Here is a 22,886-nt window from a genome sequence, read left to right as displayed (position 1 = left end):
GTTCATATCTCACCGCTGTTTTGCGTTCCATCGTTCGGGAGTGCTGCATACAGGATACTGCAGCAAGTCTTTGAAAGGATATTTGCCAGTAAAAGAGACTTTATCATTGAGTTTCTTTTTCAGTCAGTATTGGAGAACAGAAAACACATTTTCACTACAGTTTTGGCAAGAAAAACAGTCCGTACAGTGCTGAAAATGGAGACTGTCATTGAAAGAGAATGCAGTGCACTCGGAGGACTTTTTCAAACAGTGATAGGCGACATGAAGGTAACACCTTGGGGACTAATTCATGAATTGTTTATTTTAATATTTATTTAGGCTTCGTAGGGTATTGTTTGTCTTTTTATGTTCTATAGAATAATACGTTTTGTTGATATGGCAGTACGTGCCCTTATATGTTGACACCTACTGTAATCGGTGTGACATTGACTGTGATAGATAAATGGCATGCAATTACATTTGATGTTGCAGATAACCATATACATTCAAAGAGTGGCAGTCTGGGAAATGATTGTGTACAGCCTAGGCTGCATGCTTTGCTAATTGTACATTTAGGCTAGCTATTAAATTGCGCTCACTGAGGGACTGCATAGAATATAGGTCCGTCCGCATGGTAGGTGTGTTCTGATTCATTGACATTGAGCGGGTGCATATAAAAGGCTAAATGATCCAGGATATGGATTAGAATAGAACGCTCTAATCCACTTCAAGCAAGTAGCAGTAAATGCATGTCCTGAAGGTTTGTTTCCCCTTGACTCTTGTTCTGGGGAAAGCAAGAAAATATGTGTCACTGTTGAGATCAGGAACTCATTTAGGCTACGCATCTCTTTTATTTAGCTTCCTCATAAACTCAACAGTTAGAAATGAAAAAAATAATATTTTTGTCACAATGTCATCTCAGAAGGAAGCATGCCAATTTGTATTTTCGATACTTAGCCTATTAATCAGTGATAAAAAATGTATTAATAAGCAGATTGCCGACTGTGCCCCCAGTCTGCCCCAAAGTGGCAGAGTGCCTATTCACACCTGTTCCTCTGATAACGGAATGCGGGGAAATGGTGGCAGATGACTTCAAAAGGGTGTGAACTGTGAAGTTTTGCTGAGTGCAACAGAGAGCCACCATTTGGGTTTGTGGTAGATACATGTTTGATGTAGGAGAATAGAGTTTTATATTGGGATTCCAACCAACTGAAAACCATGATGTCCATGATCTGGTTTGAGAATTTTTTGTAAAGCCATGTAACCAAGTCCACTTAACTAAAAATTACTTCTGAGAAATAAACGGCAGACCATTTGAGAAATAGGCTACTTTTGTAGATAGTGATGACAACAAATGCTTTTCAATTGTCTAACGTTAGGCTGAAATACAGTGCATTCGGGAAGAATTCAGACCATATTCTAAAATTGATTAAAGTCATGTTTTTCCTCATCAATCTACACACAATACCCATAATGACAAAGCAAAAACAGGTTTTTAGATTTTTTTTCAAATTTATAAAAAAACAAAACAGAAACACCTTATTTACATAAGTATGCAGACCCTTTGCTATGAAACTCGAAATTGAGCTCAGGTGCATCCGGTTTCAATTGATCATCCTTGAGATGTTTCTACAACTTGATGTAATTGATTGGACATGATTTGTAAAGGCACACACCTGTCTATATAAGGTCCCACAGTTGACAGTGCATGTCAGAGCAAAAACCACGCCATGAGGTCAAAGGAATTGTCAGTAGAGCTTTGAGACAGGATTGTGCCGAGGCACAGATCTGTGGAAGGTTACCAACAAATGTCTGCGGCATTGAAGGTCCCCAAGAACACAATGGCCTCCATCATTCTTAAATTTAAGAAGTTTGGAACCACCAAGACTCTTCCTAGAGATGGCCGCCCAGCCAAACTGAGCAAAAGGGAGAACCTTCCAGAAGGACAACCATCTCTGCAGCACTCCACCAATCAGGCCTTTATGGTAGATTGGCCAGACGGAAGCCACAGGTCAGTAAAAGGCACATGACAGACCACTTGGAGTTTGCCAAAAGGGACCTAAAGGACTCTCAGACCATGAGAAACAAGATGTGTGTAGATTGAGGGGGGGAAAAAACAATTGAATCCATTTTAGAATAAGGATATGTAACAAAATGTGGAAAAAGTCAAGGTGTCTGAATACTTTCCGAATACACTGTATGTTCATTCATGATAGCCTTCTACAGCCATTTCAGACATGTTTCTCTGGACCTGTGTAATAAACCATTTTCGTAGGTGGAGGGCTTTTCCAAAGGGCACCATGAATTATACTGTTGTCTGCTGGCTCATGTTTACATGTGTGGGTGGGGATTGTCTATGTGTGCCTGTATTTGCTCGCCAATATTTGTACTTAAATTGAATCAGCGTGCTGGTTGGTGTGTGTGTGAGTGTTAATACCTAATTTAGATACTGTTAACACATCTCTTCTTGTGTAAGCAGACATATTACCATTCATTTGGTAAACTGGAACCAATTTTCCATGCTTTTTCTGAGCTCCAAGCGTATTTTAAACAGAGTATAAAAACTGCAGTAGGAATGACAAAAATCATGGAATTCAGTGCTTATTGAATAATGTCAGAATATAAAGGTTCTATAAAGGTTGACATTTAGGTTTTATTTGTGATTTATCTGAACATAGGGGCTGGTTTCTGGACACAAATGAAGCCTATTCCATGACTAAAATACATAAGCTACTCAATGGAGAGTCTAGGACTATTTTTAGTCTAGGACTAGGTTTAAAACGTGTCTGGGAAATCAGCCCATAATATGATACGATACAATATACTTTATTGTCCATTTACATGGAAATTCATTTTTTGACGTCAGCATACAAATACACATGCAAATACGTACATGCAGTACGGAAAACTAGGAAGTTAATACACAAGTCACACATGAAAATTTCCACATATTCAAAGTCTCTGCAGCGTACTGTCCAACTGTGCATTGGGTCAACATCTGTCCTATGTCCCACTGTTCAGCAGCCTGATTGAATGAAACTTGCCCTGCTCCTATTCTTACTGAACAGTGGGGACCCTTAATCTCCTTCCAGAGGGCAGCAGCTCAAAATGTTTTATTCTCTATTACCCATTCAATGTATACATGTTTGAGCACCATTACATTATTAATCTGTTGGCTCGAGGTTGAAGGTAATGCTATTGAGAGCATTGGATGAAGGCCTACTTTGGTTTATTAATCAGTATTTGATGGGTCATCATAATCACTCTGGCTAAAATAATCCTCTCACTGGGGGGGGAATTACTCGATGAATCATAGAACGGTAATGGATAGAAGAGATACAAAGCAGAGCTCTAGGGTTTATGACCATAAGTTGATGGATCCATGAGAAGTCTTGTTGAATATGGAGCCCATTTCAGTTCTGAGATGAGCACCATGCATCAGAAGTGCCTGAATCAAAGCCTGATCTTTTTGTTTGCATGATTCATGCATTTAAATTCACTGCGTTTATGCATGCATTGCATTGAATCTGAAATGCCATTTGCGATGCTGAAATGATGATCTCTCAGTAGGAAATCAACACATACTGCAGAAGCCATATTAAGTGGGTGGCATGGTGAATTCATGCAGTGCATATTTCATGGTATTCCTCGCCCGGTGATGTAAATGATGTCGGCGGGTGCCAGGGAGATTGAAGTGCAGCGTCATTGCCTCAGTCCTGTTGTCACGGTAACCACAGTGGAGGGCTAGTGCTGTGGAGGAACAAACGGGGTCTGAGTGGGGCGCTGAGAGACGGCAGACGTCACACGTATTACTCCTCTCCGGGGGGTTGGGCTAGGGCACTAATCAATCACTCAAGAAATATCACCTTGACAATGACAAGTCTGACGGTGTTCTATCTGGTTAACCCCACCGCCCCATAATCTGATTGTTCGGCCCCATTATCAACTCATGGTTGCTATCCTGTCCGATCACAGTAAAAAGACCCATAGTAAGCATTACCTGCTGTGTTTTCTATGTTTTAAACAGTAGGGTTGGGGGCAGTTATTTGAATAATTCAGAAAATGAATTGAAAAGCTGTTCTCGAATCTAAAATTCGCTATGTTCATGTTTTACTCAAAGAGTGGAGGAAATTGAGCTGGAATTGAATTAACCCACCTAAGCGGTTTAACCCCTGTCGTCCTGTGCAGATCTCTTCATCAGTTATGGACACACATACGTGCGTGTGCACACACATCCACACACACACACACACACACACACACACACCTAAGAAGACACTTGCGTTTGCCCACTCAGCGAGCATGTCACTCCCAGATAGAGGTCGTTCATTACCTGTTGACCTGCACAGCCTCTAGCCTTCCAGCTGTAGTGAGGCCTTGTTAGCTTGACCCAGACTGCCCTGGTGATATGTTTTCTACATGGCCCCACAGACTGGCTAGCTACCGCTCTGGCCTTTCACCACCACAGCCCTGCATTTAGATGTTAGAGGCCTGGGAAGAGAGGACTATGCGCTTCAACCGGAGGCCAACAGGTCTTTAAACAGGCAGGCTAACCTACTGTCAACCTCTGTGATGATGAAAAACTACGAGAAGCGTCTTGAAGGCTTCTTATGATGTTTGAAGTCTATTCCACTTTTTTAGAAACTCTTCGGTTTACTGTAGTTCAACTTCGCTCATGGTAGCCTACATTCTCAACAGAGATACCGCAATGCAGTACTGGGACTTTGAATTGAACCCAATTTGATACTTACTGTATCATATGCCTGTGGGCTATTGTTTACGTACAGTGAGAGTGTGGTCTACAATCTCAGTATGGGCCTATGGATTCACTTTATTGATCTCTCCCATTGTTGCTCTTTTATCTGAGAATTGATCAGATATGAGCTTGCGGACATGTTGCACTATAAGTGTGTTTGTGTGTGGACGCTTCATCCTCACACTTTCTCCTTTTATCTCCTCAGAGCAGTTACCCAGTGTGGGATGACTTCATCAGCAAGGCCGGGAAGCTACAATCACAGCTCAGGTAAACAAACTAACAAACAAACACACACATACTATACTGTGTGTCTCTATTTTTCCGAATACACACACGCATGCACACACACACTCCATTTACCCAACCTCCTCATAAAAAAACCCAATCCCTCTTCAAATGTTCTTTGTTATCTGTCTAGAAGATTGTCACACACACCCCGGCCTGGTCTTGTCAGCCTGTTTCTGGATCATTGGGCTTGGCACCGGCTTACAGTTGTGCACAGTCACAGCTGAAGGTCATGCGAGTGAAAAAATAAATTAACCTTTCATCAACTTAGATTAATGATCAAATCATAAAGTCATTATCTCAGCACGCTAGATCAGCGCGGCACGCCAGAAGCTTTTATTATAACCCAGGGTTACACTGGGTTAACCCGCTGAAAAACGTCTATACTTCGTCGTCCCGCTGCGGTGTTGTGGGAAAAAAAGTGTTCCTGAGAAATCCTACCATTTACTCTCCACAGGTAGAGCAAAATATTACAAACAGTACATGCATTTTTCTAGTTGAATATTCTTAAGCTCTTTCTCACCACATGGTACATTTTTATTTGTTATTTTTTTTATTTAACCTTTATTTAACTAGGCAAGGCAGTTAAGAATTTACAATGACGGCCTACCCTGGCTAGACCCGGACGACGCTGGGCCAGTTGTGCGCTGCCCTATGGGACTCCCGATCACGGCCAGATGTGATACAGCCTGGATTCGAACCAGGGACTGTAGTGGCGCCTCTTGCTCTGAGGTGCAGTGCCTTGACCGCTGCGCCATTCGGGAACCCAAAAATGGTGTGTCTACAATAGCTTGTGTGTGAAGCCATTTTTTTGCATCTGTGTACTGCACCATGCATGTACGTGCTTACGTGACACACACCTCTGCAATCTAAAACAGTAGCAGTGCACCAACTGCATGTGAAAGGAAGTGAGTTCCGGCGTGCCAAAGGGCAGATGTCCAAACCCTCTGCAGTTCCAATTGTGTGCAATCTAGTCTGGGTGTTTTCCTAACATCGCTTTAAAGGAGAATTTTGCTTTTTTAAATGGCATCTTATAAAAGGGTTCAGACCCTTTTTTAGCGATTCACTTCCTCATCCTCGTTGTGCAGTACGGAGGTTCTGAGAAAAACATGAATAAATGCTCCAAAAACACCCACATATGTCCTTTTTAGTTTCTCAAAAACAAGTGTCTGGACCCTTCTACAACTTGCCATTTACATCAACAATTTTAATTGGGTTTATTATTTTTAAGTACCTCATGTGAATGTAGAGTATACAAGCCTAATCTTTAGGTTACCGTGCTCTGCTTTAAATAACTAAGAATGCATGCCTCCACTTAGCCTTGTGTTTTTCTGAGCTCAAATTAGTCATTACTTCATTAAGAATGAGAGAAAAGCAACGTTTCGATTGCACATTATACAATAGAGTACCATCATGCAGCATGTGGCTCAGTTGCATTTCCTGAAATGATTTATGACATCAAATTGGATGATGATACCTTGCCTACCTACTGAATTCAATTTCAGCTTAGTTTCTTGTCAACAAAGGTCAGTCTCTACTTGATATAATTTCAAGGATGTCTGGAACAGACACTTTACTAATGGATTTGTTTCTCTGGCTGCATGATAATCTCAAAATGCATAAATGCAAGGGCATAGAGGTAAAAAGGCCTCAACAATCATCTAGGTTAAATCTACCGTGACCCCTTTATCCACACTTTTGTACCCCCATGGTGGTTGCTTTTGGTTACCACCTAAGGGGGTTTGAAATTGTGTAAATATGGGGATGGTTGAAGGTTAACATTTTCATATTGTTGGATGGTGAATACTCATAAAAGGTAAAGCAAAAAATGGGAATCTAATTGGATTCAACCCCAGTCTTTCCCCAAATTCATTTTCCAGGAGGGGCGAAAAGGCCTCCAAAACAACATGCATCCCCCCATCCTGGCTCTCTGGCATCAAATTCTAAATTGAAACCAATAGAGACCCATACTCTTTTAGGGTGGGGTGGGGGGGTGTGTGTGGGGGGGGGGGGGGGCAACAGAGCTAGATGGAGGGACCCAACCCACCTATACAATTGTAGGGGTAACATTGACCCAAACATGACCAGACTACTAACCCTTTCCCTGAGCATATGGAGCTACTAGTGAAGTGATTCAAAGCGTGGTAAATATGAGTGTTGTATGGTTGTTGGCCTATATTGTACATATGGTATGTTCTGCTGTCAATAACAATCAGAATGGTGACCAGCTGTGTCTGTCATCTTCCAGGACGACAGTTGTCGCGGTAGCCGCCTTCCTGGATGCCTTTCAGAAAGTGGCTGATCTGGCAACCGGCAGCAGAGGTAAGCAGATGTGCCTCATAGCCGGGGGGCTATGAAGTGTGTGTGGTTTGGAGGGCGAATGGCAGTGGGGTATTTGTGGGGGCTGGTTGTAATGCTAAGGACATGTTTTCTCCGTGTTGCTGTTGTAGTCTTTCATGTTCTATACATGTATAAGAGTCTGGTTGTCTTGATCATTTAGAATGATTTCCAAAGATCCACATCACAGTAATGTATATGTCCCTCTTTAGCCAGCTCTCTGCTTAGCCTTTCATTTGGACTTCAAAGAGCCACTAATAGTCATGCTCACTCACCCTCCTGTTAACCTCTTAACCTCTAACCTGACATGCTGGCAGACACTTGAACCCTGAGCTGGCCACATCATTGATGGATGCATGTACAGTATATCCATGTCTTGGAAACTGAAGTGTACATACCCAGTATTCTAATACACTATGGACGCGTCTTCGTCAACGAACAGCTAAATGTCAACATAACTGGAGCTGCCTTGTCATTTCTGAAGGCATGATACTACCTAACTGACGATGTGAGGAATATTTTGGCCATACACACTTTTATGTGGTAATAGTTAGCGTATTACATTTATGACAGCCTTACGAATGCTATATGAATGTCTTCTTAAGGAGTAGATTCGCTCACCTTCAACAATCTGAACTGTCAAGCTTCCATCAGCAGGAATTGGGGTTATAATGTGGTTGACAGAGTGGTTGTAACATGCAGGAAGGGTGGTTTGTGGTTAGGTCAGGGTTGGTCTGTCTGCCCACTACAGAGCCCTGTCATGATCACTGACTGTCACAGTGACAAAGCGAGCCACAATCAGGCAGTCACTCATCACTTAGCTAATTTAAGGGCTAGTAGGTCAGTGGAGCGTTGTCATGTCATGTGAAGGGTGTCACATCTTAAATTGGTTCCTAGAACTGTCATGTTCCCTCAAACACTTGTTTTTCCAGTGTAAACACGAGAAGATGCTTCAAAAACACGACCGCACCTTCCTGGGCGGTTGAACCGCAAATTGTGGTTGTCGTCGCTTCTGTGACGGTGCAGGTTTGTTGTGAGACCACTTTTATGTGTTGAGACTGAGCACCTCAAGAGAGGGTTTACAGTTGAAGTCGACAGGGAGTGCATGTCCTGAATAGAATGGACTTCCTTTGGAGACTTTTGTCACTTTAAGTGGTAAGTTGGGATACACGACAATGGACTGAGTGAAGTGTGAATGGTGACCTCCTTTTCCACTCCTCTCCTTCTTTTTCTCCCTCCTTTCTCTGTCAGAGTCAAGGCTGTTTCAATAACATGTAGACTCATACCCACAGCGATTACCAAGGTTTTAGGCCATAACAAAGGAAATGCATTGGCCTTTATTATCAATATGTAAAATAAGTAATTTCATTATTAAAACCCCTCTGATTCTTCAGTAATATGATCTCATCCCTTCCGATCCAAATACATGCTTTTCAATACCTCACTCACTTTATTCAGTCCTATAATGTTTATTGGTTCTGGCTGCCATAGATTTAGTTTAATCCTACATAAGCTACATAACCCTATTTATACATGTCCACGTATGTATATCCTGCTGTATATTATCACAGCTAGTCAGTCAGACGCTCACAAGTCAAAGGCCACAGTTGGAGGCCTTTCAGGTCACAGTTGGAGGCCTTTCAACACAAAGGATGAAAGGTCAACATCTGACGATACCTTTCAACTGTGTAGGTGTATGGGAATATCAACCCAGCGCAGGGAGGAGTCACAGTGGAAATAGCCACGAGTAAAAAATAAAAGCATGTTCTTATACTGAGCACCTCAATCCAGTTTGTCTATTTGATTTCTTTCAAAACCAGTTTTATAATAGGCTATTGCAAATCTATTATATAGTATTGCCTAAGAGAGATTCTGAACTGGTGGTTCAAAAAAGGTTTTGAATGCGTCACGGTTGTCTGAGTAAAGAAATTACATAAACTAGGTGGGAAGTGTGTAGACATTGAACTTACATTTTTTGATCATTTAATCTCTGAACAATTTCTCTTCAATCACAGTATTTTCAAAATAGAGCTATTGTATTAGCAGCACTGTTTTGGGTGATTTTGTGGTCTTTGTGGTTAATTAACGTTCTTCATCAAGAATATGGGCAAAATTGTATTATTGACAATGAGAGGTGGGAATGTTCTTCCCTTGTCATATAATATCAAAATAGCATTAAAAAATGTTTTCCAGATTGCATTTAGGCGATTCTTTTTCACAACGTGAACTTTAGGTCGCGACTGAGACAACCTGGTTCAATTTGTGTCCCGAGGCAAAACCAGTTGAGAACCACTTGCCTAGGAGAGTAGGTTGAAGAATGAGATTGTCTGCCACAGTGTAGTCCAAATGTGTAATCAGCATGTGTATGTTTACAGATGTCTTTGTTGTACGATAGGTCTGTCTTTGCTCCATGTCAACAGGCATTGTCATATATAGACATGAAAACGTCATTATGGCAGGTTCCATAGATGCGCCACAGCACCGTGATTAGCCATTGGCTGTCTTTGTGTGTGAGTCCCTAGGCGGGGGAGATTGACTGAGTGTAGGGAGGGCCATTTTTCAATCTAAAGTGGAGTACACCTAAAATAGCAGAGCTTTGCCCTCCTTTTTTATTACTCGGTCTGACTGCCTGGATGTGGTGTGAGACAGGCCGTATTATGACCACGTACGGTCAGGGCCCAACACAACATCCAGTCACGGCTTTGTTTATGGGACACACAGGGCCACTAATGTTTGTCTTCTTTGTGCCCTTTGTTTGTGCTTTATGCGTCTTACAGGGTAATTTGTTCCAATGCGTATTACCTGTTATCCACTTACGCAGTCACACAGCCTTTGAGTAACTATAAGGTTCCTAAAGGATAGGCCTACAATTGTCAGTGCCCAGCCCAGATTGTCTAAACTACCAGTTTAAACAGTCACACTACTCAAGTCCACACCTCTATCCTTTATCCTTAATCCAGGATAAACACTCCTTTAGTAAGCTACGCTATGCCCCCACCTCATTTTCATATTTATCTGCGTCTCAAAGAGGCCGTCACGAACGGGTGGCCATATCTGCTTGGCTCCTGTCCTGTCCATCCACACAGCAGCTAGTCACAGCCAGACCGGTGCTCATGGCAACAAGTATGGAAATCAGGAGGGCTGGTCCCACCTCTGGAGCCATGCTGCAGGACTACCTAGTAGCTCAGCAGTGGGAAGCAGCATAAGCAATAGGAGTAGACCATTATGAGGTGCAGTGTATGACATAAGTGTGTTATGACACCTGACATAGGACTTTGTTTATGTTGATGAGCCCTTGTTCAGTGTGATGGAAATGTGATTTCAATTTCCAATGGATCTGAACATCGAGGTTTGTAAAGGTGATGATTGTTTGCACCAGATCATGTGATAAGCCCTTTGTGTTATTTAATGGACATTTGCCTGCTCTATTTCTATATCCACCTATTTGCTATGTACTGTGTGGGTGTGGTTGCCATGGCGCCCCACTGCCAGGAAGGATTCCTTTCCTGAAGTGCTCGGGGTGTTGTGGCAGGAGCCGCGCCAGATGTCAGTAACCATTCTGTGTTGCCTTTGAGAGGTTTAGATCATGCAGGTAAAAAAGGCTAGCCTGGTCCCAGATCTGTTTGTGCTGCCTTGCCAGCTCATACATGTGAAAAAGACTATAGGAGTGGCCAAGACAACACAAAGACAGTGGCGTAGCTCACTTTCGCAAGGCTCCCTGCAAGGCTCCCTGCAAGGTCCAAGCAAGGCCCCCCATGGGGCAGAGAGAAAACTGTGAAGTATTATAGCTTATTTCATGCTATTTTACACATTTTGCCCTGAGGCTAAGAGAATATGTTGCTGTTTTAGAGCTTAGAGATTCTTGAAAGACGGGACAATCTCAACTTTTTCCCCACAAATATTAGTCTTAATATTAACAAAATGTTCAATTATATATTTTGATAGCTTATACTTTGGTCTATCACACCATGCAAAGGAACAACCTCCTAATTATTATACATTTTTCATCAAACGCAACTAACTGGATTTTTGTCAACTTCTTCAGACACCATGAAAGGCATTTCATTTGGACAATAATGGTCCAACAAGTGTTTAAAGGCCTTGATTGTTTCATTCTAAAATGAGATTATTGAAATAAGTAATAGAAATCTCCAAACATATTTTTATTTTATAGCACTCTTAAATGTTCCAGGGCTAATTACATTTAGAACATGAAACAACATTTATAAAGCAAACATTATCTCTTAGAGTTGACAACAGATACGGAAAACATAATTTTTTTACTCAAAAAATAAAAGTTCAATACAAACATTTGTATAATATGGGAAATTATTCACCAATTATTCATTTGAAAATCCCCAATAAAAACACAACCATTTAATCAAATCTTTCAGCACTCTGACGAAGTTGACGTTAGACATAAATCTGACAGAGTTGATGTTTTACGCAGACAAAAATGTCATTTTTCTTCTTCATTCAAGTGGTATACACAGTAGCAATTGAATTGCTTTGTGGCTCTAAAACGTAAATAAAAGTAACATATTTGAATCCAAATTAATATTCTATCAGGCAGACAGTTTAGGATTGTGACCATGGTGATTTCAATATTGTTTGTTTAAATCTATCAAAGCTGGAGAACTTCCCAGACCATGAGTGGTCTTGTTGCACTACATGTAATAAGGACATGAATAAGGGGTCCTTATTGTATAGCTGACCCTGCTCATTCCTGATTCATTTAGGATTTTAGAGTTGACCAAATCTCGGGACAATTCTTTTAGGAATCACAGTTTTGAGATAAATATTCTTTCAAGTCACAGAGGGCTATTGCAAGAAACTACATAAGATCATTTTCAGTTAATATCCATTATTGCCACTTTTTAGAATTTTAGTGACAGAGGTGAAAGGGTTTGAGGATTCACTTAGATATATACTGTAAGATCAGGGGGTGTGGAGAAATGACTGTTGCAGCAGGACTTGCATTAACGTCACACGCATTGGTTCAATTTGAAGGGAATGGAGTTCCACCGCCTTAGGTTTAGAGAAAACCGTTAAAAATGGTAATTGAAAAACAAGGCCTACTGAGAATATGAAAATGTGAATATCCACATCAAACCATATGCTAGGCCCTAATTGATGATTGTAAAATGTACTACAACATACATAAAACCTTCAGACAGATGATATGTAGTTATTATGTAGATCAATTGGTGGCCCACAGTTTCAACACCGGCCCATAAGCTGATTTGATGTGGCCGGCCAAGGCCTTTTTGTTTATGTCCCCTGGAGGACATGCAAGTGGGCAGATTACCGGAGGATGCACAGTGAGGGGTCCCCACACAGACAGAAGGACAGGCATGCCAGTCAGTGGGAAAGGCCTCGGTGCCGTCAACTGTACAGATGGACTCCTTTTATAGCTTCTGCTTTTATGATCTCATCTCTGCAAAAGAGAGAGATCAAATTTACTGCATCGTGCAAGACAATGCGTTCTTATAATCTCAAGAGATTTCCAGTGTTTTCAAATTTTCACTGTAAAGGGGTAGATTTGTTGAATTGTTTGTGCTAGTGCAAAGGTAGAACCAATTATTTTCCAAAGGGTTTACTATAATATCAAAGGCTTACTAAGGGAATGCCGGAGACCTAAAGGTAAAATGTAAGTAGAGGCAACTTCATGTTTTAGCTTTGTGCTTTGTTTTTGTTCGTTTTATTTAGGCGCTATTGAAAATATCAGTGAAAATCTTGACCTGGTAAATCACATACTAAACTCAGCAAAAAAAGAAACGTCCTCTCACTGTCAACTGCTTTTATTTGCATCGAACTTAACATGTGTAAATATTTGTATGAACATAACAAGATTCAACAACTGAGACATAAACTGAACAAGTTCCACAGACATGTGACTAACAGAAATGGAATAATGTGTCCCTGAACAAGGGGGGGGGGGGGGGGGGGGGGGGGTCAAAATCAAAAGTAACAGGCAGTATCTGGTGTGGCCACCAGCTGCATTAAGTACTACAGTGCATCTCCACCTCATGGACTGCACCAGATTTGCCAGTTCTTGCTGTGAGATGTTACCCCACTCTTCCACCAAGGCACCTTCAAGTTCCCGGACATTTCTGGGGGGAATGGCCCTAGCCCTCACCCTCCGATCCAACAGGTCTCAGACGTGCTCAATGGGATCCGGGCTCTTCGCTGGCCATGGCAGAACACTGACATTCCTGTCTTGCAGGAAATCACGCACAGAACGAGTAGTATGGCTGGTAGCATTGTCATGCTGGAGCGTCATGGCAGGAAGGGTACCACATGATGGAGGAGGATGTCTTCCCTGTAACGCACATCGTTGAGATTGCCTGCAATAACAACAAGCTCAGTCCGATGATGCTGTGACACACTGCCCCAGACCATGATGGACCCTCCACTTCCAAATCGATTCCGCTTCAGAGTACAGGCCTCGGTGTAACGCTCATTCCTTCGATGATAAACGCGAATCCGACCATCACCCCTGGTGAGACAAAACCGCGACTCGTCAGTGAAGAGCACTTTTTGCCAGTCCTGTCTGGTCCATCGAGGGTGGGTTTGTGCTCATAGGCGACGTTGTTGCCGGTGATGTCTGGTGAGGACCTGTCCTACAACAAGCCTACAAGCCCTCAGTCCAGCCTCTCTCAGCCTATTGCGGACAGTCTGAGCACTGATAGAGGGATTGTGCGTTCCTGGTGTAACTCGGGCAGTTGTTGTTGCCATCCTGTACCTGTCCCGCAGGTGTGATGTTCGGATGTACCAATCCTGTGCAGGTTTTGTTACACGTGGTCTGCCATTGCGAGGACGATCAGCTGTACCTCCTATCTCCCTGTAGCACTGTCTTAGGCGTCTCACAATACGGACATTGCAATTTATTGCCCTGGCCACATCTGCAGTCCTCATGCCTCCTTGCAGCATGCCTAAGGCACGTTCATGCAGATGAGCAGGGACCCTGGGCATCTTTCTTTTGGTGTTTTTCGGAGTCAGTAGAAAGGCCTCTTTAGGGTTTTTGCCAGTCCTGATTTTTCATAACTGTGACCTTAATTGCCTACTGTCTGTAAGCTGTTAGTGTCTTAACAGCTGTTCCACAGGTGCATGTTCATTAATTGTTTATCGTTCATTGAACAAGCATGGGAAACAGTATTTAAACCCTTTACAATGAAGATCTGTGGAGTTATTTGGATTTTTACAAATTATCTTTGAAAGACAGGGTCCTGAAAAAGGGACTTTTGCTGAGTTTAGTAAATCACATTATGTTGATGAATTCAATTTTTGGGTTGCTTTTGCTGAATCTACTTTCCTTAGTAGCTAAGCCTGTTAGACAGAGACTTACCTGCCAGTTTTGGCCACTGTCCAATTTTAACAACATTCAACCTAGCAGCTCACCCTCAATGTAAACCTCCCTGTAGTCCCTGCAGTCTCTCTTTCTAAGCCCACAGCTTCACCTCAAACCTTTGTAGCTCTATGAAGCTCTACTCCCGACCCACCCACCGCTACCCCGTGGGTGAAATCTACAGCAAAGGATATGTTTCTTCCCGAATAATTTTACATGAGTTGTTTGCCACAAGGTCATAAATGATTCAATTAGAGAAACCTCAGTAGATTCCATTATATAATTAAGTCATGGTTGAGGGATCAATCCTAGGCGTTGCACTCGACCTAAAAGTCTATTCTCCCTGCAGTTCACTGAAAAGTCGGTTTGTGGCAATGGTGTGGCCAGGTCTCTTCCTGTTGCGTGCCTAAACTGCCCTATAGTGTCATTGCTGGATCTTTCCCCCTGATCCCATGTCCCATAAGGTACTCTGGGAAACACAAGACCGCTATGTATCTACTCTACTCTCAACTCAGTGGCCACGTTCCAACAATCTCATATCTTCCTAACCTCATCCCCTCTCCTTCAGTGCCACTGATCTGAAAGGACTTGTTCCGAATTGTCTCAAATATCCTCCTTCCGTCATCTCCCATCCTTCACACCTACTGGTCTGAAAGGACTTCATAGGTGAATGAATCATAGGCAAAATCATATTCCATGCATTCACATGTCGGAGGCCACAAAGGAAAGGAGATGAGGAAAGGAAAGTCGAATGTGTTCCAATGTGTGTGGTCTGGCAGAGTTGATAGGGCAACAAGCCCCACCTGTCCCCCTCCATATAGATTATACGGACATTAATTGAGTGTGTAATAATATAATTACAAGCAGGCTGATGTGGTCTGTAGCATAGCAACAGCTGGCGGAGTTCCTGACGTCACTGTGCACTTGATCAACTGTCAGTATGTTTGGAGGGGAGGGAATGTGCTCTGCTTCTCTAGATGCATACATGAAATGCCTCCCGCAGATTCAGTGCTGTGTATGATGCAATTTACATGGTTGGCTAGGCTAGTAGAAGGATCTGAGGCATAAATGACAAGTATTCTCAGACTGCCTGTGATGTGTGAAGTGGTCAGTTGTAGCCTGTATGAAAGATAGAAGTGTTGACATAAACCCATAGCTTATGGCACCATATGATATACTGTAAGAAGGTGGTATAACGACTCCTTTTCGCACTCTCTCTCTCACACACTTTCTCTCTCTCTCTCATCCATGCATGCATTTAGTCCAATCCAGTTGTTATCATTCAACACCCTCAATTGTGGCATTCTCAAACATTTTGCTATCTAATTTCCATGCAAGCAGTGTGTGATTTGGGTAGCTGGCGAAGCACGCTCAATCTATGTAATAAAACAGCGAATGTAATTTTTTGTTACCAAGCCAATAGTGAAAATAGCTGAACACCTGCATCCAACTATCCACATTGCCCTTTCTCCTGTAGCGTGTTTGGCTATGTTCTCCCCCAGCTGACCGTACAGCCAGAGTACATGTTTGAATTATTAACTAGGATCACCCAGCAGGTGAGTGTCTGTGTTCTTTCATGTACTTCACATCACCCCCCCCCACCCCCGTTTAATTAGTTATGAAGCCCTGCTCGCCTCTGCTCGTTAGTGTGAATCAAACAGCATAATTTACCGACCTTGCGTCTGTTGATATCTACTATAAAAATGTATTTACTATGAATGTGATGTGGTTGTCTCACTTAGCTATCTTAAGATAGAATAAGAGCATCTGCTAAATGACTAAAATGTAAATTTTAAAATGTTGGTCTGTTACCAAGGCCCAGTATAGCCCGGTAGTTGTAGCCACAATGGAGTAGATGGTAGAAGTTGGTGATAGAACCGGTCCAGGGTCAGATATTGTATTTTGGTTCCTAATGGTTAAGGTTGGTGTAGGGGAATCTGATCCTTGATCTGTGGTTAGAGGTATAGATGTATGAGGAGCTCCATGGTAACAACCTCCTAAAAATCAAATAAAAAATCTGATTTTATTTGTCACATACACATGATTAGCAGATGTTATTGCGATTGTAGCGAAATGCTTGTGCTTCTATTTCCAACCGTGCAGTAATATGTAACAGTAATCTAACAATTCCACAACAACCGATTTTTATTTATTTATTTGTAATAATGACAATTACAACAATACTGAATGAACACTTATTTTAACTTAATATAATACATCAATAAAATCAATTTAGCCTCAAATAAATAATGAAACATGTTCAATTTGGTTTAAATAATACAAAAACAAAGTGTTGGAGAAGAAAGTAAAAGTGCAATTTGTGCCATGTAAAAAAGCTAACGTTTAAGTTCCTTGCTCAGAACATGAGAACATATGAAAGCTGGTGGTTCCTTTTAACATGAGCCTTCAATATTCCTAGGTAAGAAGTTTTAGGTTGTAGTTATTATAGGACTATTTCTCTCTATACGATTTGTATTTCATATACCTTTGACTATTGGATGTTCTTATAGGCACTTTAGTATTGCCAGTGTAACAGTATAGCTTCCGTCCCTCTCCTCGCCCCTACCTTGACTCGAACCAGGAACACATCGACAACAGCCACCCTCGAAGCAGCGTTACCCATGCAGAGCAAGGGGAACAACTACTCCAAGTCTCAGAGCGAGTGACGTTTGAAATGCTATTAGCGAGCACCCCGCTAACTAGCTAGCCATTTCACATCGGTTACACCAGCCTAATCTCGAGAGTTGATAGGCTTGAAGTCATAAACAGCGCAATGCTTGAAGCATTGCGAAGAGCTGCTGGCAAAACGCACGAAAGTGCTGTTTGAATGAATGCTTACGAGCCTGCTGGTGCCTACCATCGCTCAGTCAGACTGCTCTATCAGATCATGGACTTAATTATAACATAATAACGCACAGAAATACGAGCCTTAGGTCATTAAAATGGTAGAATCCGGAAACTATCATTTCAAAAACAAAACGTTTATTCTTTCAGAACCGTTCCGTATTTTATCTAACGGATGGCATCCCTAAGTCTAAATATTGCTGTTACATTGTACAACCTTCAATGTTATGTTATAATTATGTACAATTCTGGCAAATTAATTACGGCCTTTGTTAGGAATAAATGGACTTCACACAGTTCGCAATGAGCCAGGCGGCCCAAACTGCTGCATATACCCTGACTGCTTGAACGGAACGCAAGAGAAATGACACAATTTCCCTAGTTATAAGAAATTCATGTTAGCAGGCAATATTAACTAAATATGCAGGTTTAAAAATATATACTTGTGTATTGATTTTAAGAAAGGCGTTGATGTTTATGGTTAGGTACATTGGCGCAACAACAGTGCTTTTTTCGCAAATGCGCTTGTTAAATCACCCGTTTGTCGAAGTAGGCTGTGATTCAATGAGAAATTAACAGGCACCGCATCGATTATATGCAACGCAGGACACGCTAGAGAAACTAGTAATATCATCAACCATGTGTAGTTAACTAGTGATTATGTTAAGATTGATTGTTTTTTATAAGTTTAATGTTAGCTAGCAACTTACCTCGGCTTCTTGCTGCCCTCGCGTAACAAGTAGTCAGCCTGCCATGCAGGCTCCTCGTGGAGTGCAATGTAAGGCAGGTGGTTAAAGCGTTGGACTAGTAACCAGAAGGTTGCAAAAACGAATCCCCGAGCTGACAAGGTAAAAATCTGTCATTCTGCCCCTGAACCCACCGCCGGCCGTCATTGAAAATAAGAATGTGTTCTTAACTGACTTGCCTAGTTAAATAAAGGTGTAAAAAAATAAAACGGCAAATCGATGTCCAAAAATACCGATTACCGATTGTTATGAAAACTTGAAAAACTTGACATTTGTAGGCAGCAGCCACTCTGTGCTAGTGATGGCTGTTTCACAGTCTAATGGCCTTGAGATAGAAGCTGTTTTTCAGTCCCTCGCTCCCAGCTTTGATGCACCTGTACTGACCTTGACTTCCGGATGGTAGCGGGGTGAACAGGCAGTGGATCGGGTGGTTATTGTCCTTGATTATATTTTTGGCCTTCCTGTGACATCTGGTGCTGTAGGTGTCCTGGAGGGCAGGTCATTCGCCCCCGGTGACGGGTTGTGCATACCGCACCACCCTCTGGAGAGCCTTGCGGTTGTGGGCGGTGATACAACCCGACAGGATGCTCTCAACTCTCTACAAGATCTTACAATCACCAAAGGGCACTTGTCATTGTCATGAAATGTGAAGCCCACGTTATGAAATACTACTGTACTTGTTTATACACTATTGTTCATTGTCTGAAGCATGTCGTCACACAAATCAGCAGTCTACTGGTGGAGTCCAACTGTGAGAGCCCACATGGAGAGGAGATGCCAGGGAGAGTTTAGTGGTCGCCAGGGGAGCAGAGCATCTAGTAAAGGTTGAACAGCTCTTCAATAATTCACACTCATATCACGCTGCAAGACTGACTCACAAAGACTCACAAAGCACAAGTGGACATGTTGGCCTTCTCGTTTCGCTGGTTGTGACTTTTGAGTTGCGGGATTAACAATAAAAAATAATGTTGAATTTAGGTTAAAACAAAGTTGATAGGTCACTGATCTCTTGATCGACTCCCAGTTTCACCTATCTTTTTTGCCAAAACATGTTGTCATTGAACATGAACCGGATGCTCGGCTATCCAATGTTGGTAGCAACAGAACATAGTGCTTGGGTGGAGTGTAAAAGAGAGCGGCTACCCTCTTCTGCCTCAGAAACTTTATGTTCCATTTAGAAGATGTGGGATTCGAATCCCGCATTGGGACAGTTTACAGTAAACTCAGTAGTGTTTGTGTTAATTCTCACGGTGTACCATTTCCATAAATGCACTGTTGTTGTCTCACATTATCCAAAATATACAATGTTCCTAGAACACTGCAGTATAGCATTTTAAAATGAGAGTACCTCAGGGAGAGACACAGTTACTGTATGGAAGGGGGTAGGGTTGTCTGACAACCTTTTCTCAGTGCTTTGTTGCACACCACAGTACATCATAATACATCCATTACTGCTTTTGTGGTACTTGGTGCACAAACAACACATACCTCGTCCAACACAATTTCCACAAACAGTGCCACTCACATGTTTGCTAACCTTCAGGCAGCTAGCTAGAGAGAGCATCATTCTATAGATAATGGAGATTGCCCTAGATCCAATATATACTAGATAGATAGATAGCTACGATAGATGCTATCGTCAGATCAAAGCCATAGGTTAGGCAGCGGAGGCCCAAACAGAGAGTGGTGCTGTGCCCGAAGTAGGCTCTGTGTGGTAAACATGATGGAACGGTAATATGAATCACAGTGTGCATTAGTATTATCCAAGTGCTTTCTCGGGTTGCTGGGAATTCAGAAATCAGTTGATTTACTTTGTACGCATTTAGTTTTCTTATTTGATGGGTCTACATATCGGAAACATTTTCTGTTGCTTCCCGAAACGCTGTAGTAGGATGAATTGGGTACTTCTAAAGAGGAGTAACTGAGTTCATTTGATCCTGGGAGTAGCTGTGCCTATCAAGGCGTAGATGTTGCACTTTCATCCTCCCAATGTTCTTCATTTCCAAGTTTTATCCACTGTTTATGAAAGTGTTATAGAGCATGGCCTCAACAGGCTTCAACCATGCAGACCACGCACACTTAGGCTGTGGCCCAATTCTCTTAATAGACATAAAATAACTTGAATACAAACACCCCTCTCTCTCTCTCTGGTCTGATATGATGAATTCATGGCTGGTTTGTTTAGTAGGCGTTTTGCTTTTCGAGGCTAGCCAGGGATCCAGAAGACAGCCGGTCGGAAGAGTTCAGTCCCGCTCCGGAAATTGGGCCTCGTTAAATCCATGCTACCCCGAGGGCACGATACCGATGCACGATCAACCCCGATGCGCCAGCCTGATATTTCCATATCAGACATACATGCGTACATGCATGTGTATGGGCAAAAACATGACGATAGCGCAGAAACTGATTAGGAATCTATCAGTGCTGATTGGTTGAGAGAGAGAGAGAGAGAGAGAGAGAGAGAGAGAGAGAGAGAGAGAGAGAGAGAGAGAGAGAGAGAGAGAGAGAGAGAGAGAGAGAGAGAGAGAGAGAGAGAGAGAGAGGAGAGAGAGAGAGAGAGAGAGAGAGAGAGAGAGAGAGAGAGAGAGAGAGAGAGAGAGAGAGAGAGAGAGAGAGAGAGAGAGAGAGAGAGAGAGAGAGAGAGAGAGAGAGAGAGAGAGAGAGAGAGGAGAGAGAGAGAGAGAGAGAGAGAGAGAGGAGAGAGAGAGAGAGAGAGAGAGAGAGAGAGAGAGAGAGAGAGAGAGCGCTGGATAGCAGGATGTGACCTACATCCTCCTTCATCCTGCTTCTCTGTCTAATTTCAAAGCCCCAACGGAATGAATGAAACAGACAGGATGATATCTTGCTGCACTAGAGGATGAAGGAGGGAAGTAGGAGGACGAGGACAGTGACACATTCAAAGGATCCTCTAATAGAATCGTTTCCATTGGGATAATTTTTGGCGTGAAACGAGTTGGCTGTTGTCTTAATTGTGTCGGAGGGCCTTTTCGTTTCTACCTCTCTAAGAATTACCTCAATGTTTTTTCAATAAATGAAAGATAATTAAAGGCGAGTGGGGTACGGGAAGCGGTCCCGCCGGTATCCCCACCACCTCACTCGCGTTTCAAAGTGAATAAACACCAATTAACCGCCTACCCAAAATAAGCGCGCCATGCACCAGCCCCTCGAATGGGGAGATAAGGTGGGTAACAAAGCGAGCGGCGCCTCACCAAATAACTATGCTAATCACAGCTGATTACGAAGGCTAGGTACAGTACAGTGGAATTGTCTCGGTTGTAAAAAGAACAACCTACGTTTTAAGAGCTCTTTTTTCAAACCCCTATTACTCCCTGGTCGTCAAGGTTGTAGAATCTTTATTTTGACCTTCATTTCATCACGGCTCTGTTTTCTCCTGCCCATTAACTTTTATCTGACTATAGCTCAACATAGTCTTTTTATCATAACGGTGTCCCTTCTTGTTCAGATTTGGCCAGGTTATGTGGGTAGGCCATAAAAGACTTGAGTAAAATGGGGATTAGGACCACATTTATTTTAGCCCTAGATGTCTTTGTGCCGCGGTCCGGGTCATCTCGCAACTAGGACTAGACGGTGTCACATTGTCGCTCATTAAGTCCGGTGAATAATCCCAGACCCGGACCCAGATATGTGTGTCAAAGACTGAGGGATGAAAAGAAGAGAACTAAGCCTCTGTGGCAGGGGGCTGGAAGACGACAAATGGAGTGGGAACCTAATGAAGAGATTGAAGAGAGAGGTGTGTGTGTGTGTGTGTGTGTGTGTGTGTGTGTGTGTGTGTGTGTGTGTGTGTGTGTGTGTGTGTGTGTGTGTGTGTGTGTGTGTGTGTGTGATGGATACTCTGGGGCTTATTCTTTTAGCATTCAGCTGCAGTACACACACAGGAAACAGAGCCATGAGTGTAATGCCAATGGGTAGTAGTGACTGAGGCTGCCAGTGGAAAAGTGTTTTCCTGTCCTCACTGGTGGCTTTAGCTACAGATTACTGCTTCAATGAGGGAATTGATTTTGGTTAGAGACTAGTGACAAGAACTGGGTCATATTCATCAGGCCACACCGTAGCAAAACGTTTTGCAACAGAAAGCAAAAACTAGTCTTATTATGCAAGTTCAGGTAGTCCCTCCCTGTTTCAGTCCGTTTTCTTCTATTTGATGTGTAATTAATACAACCCTGGAGTGGAATACAATGATGGGAGGGATGTACTGGATTAATACATAAAGTTGTCTTGATTGGTTGACCAGTTATACTGCAGTTAAGAAAAAGAAAACAGAATCCTGTCAAACTGAATGTTATTTGAAACCACACCCTAACTGCTGCACTTAACATCAGTTGAATTTCATATTAGTCCCACAGTCTTCCATGTGGCCTGCTTTGGTTTTCACAAGCCGTGCCCTCACAGTTTGTCTTACCCTCACAGTTTGCGAGGCACGTTCTCTCTCCCAGTCGTCTCTTAGTAATAGAGCCATCCTCAAAAGCCCTTATGAGGAAATACCAAGAGGCTGTGATGTCTCTCGAACTCCTTGGCCCAGCCAGCCCTACCCTTACTCTAGGGCTTTATGTCTGCCTGCATTCCTATAGCC

The 22,886-nt window shown here is 42.5% G+C and overlaps 1 protein-coding gene across 7 annotated transcripts in view; it reads left to right on the top strand.

Annotated features, from left to right (window-relative positions):
• Positions 1 to 22,886, top strand: part of LOC129831199 (protein MTSS 1-like) — a 52,856-nt gene continuing 29,970 nt past the window's right edge. For 5 of the 7 annotated variants that reach the window (XM_055894319.1, XM_055894316.1, XM_055894318.1 and 2 more), the window contains exons 1-3: positions 103 to 267; positions 4,941 to 5,002; positions 7,269 to 7,342. In XM_055894319.1, coding sequence (XP_055750294.1) covers positions 196 to 267; positions 4,941 to 5,002; positions 7,269 to 7,342 — 208 coding nt within the window. In that variant the 5' untranslated portion in view covers positions 103 to 195. Of the gene's footprint in view, positions 268 to 4,940; positions 5,003 to 7,268; positions 7,343 to 22,886 lie in introns of all 7 variants that reach the window. The other 2 variants (XM_055894321.1, XM_055894320.1) reach the window with 1 other exon arrangement.

Source organism: Salvelinus fontinalis, chromosome 32, assembly GCF_029448725.1.
Source record: "Salvelinus fontinalis isolate EN_2023a chromosome 32, ASM2944872v1, whole genome shotgun sequence".
NCBI lineage: Eukaryota > Metazoa > Chordata > Actinopteri > Salmoniformes > Salmonidae > Salvelinus > Salvelinus fontinalis.
The sequence above is the reverse complement of the archived record's forward strand: the minus strand, read 5'-3'. Positions and strand labels throughout refer to the sequence as shown.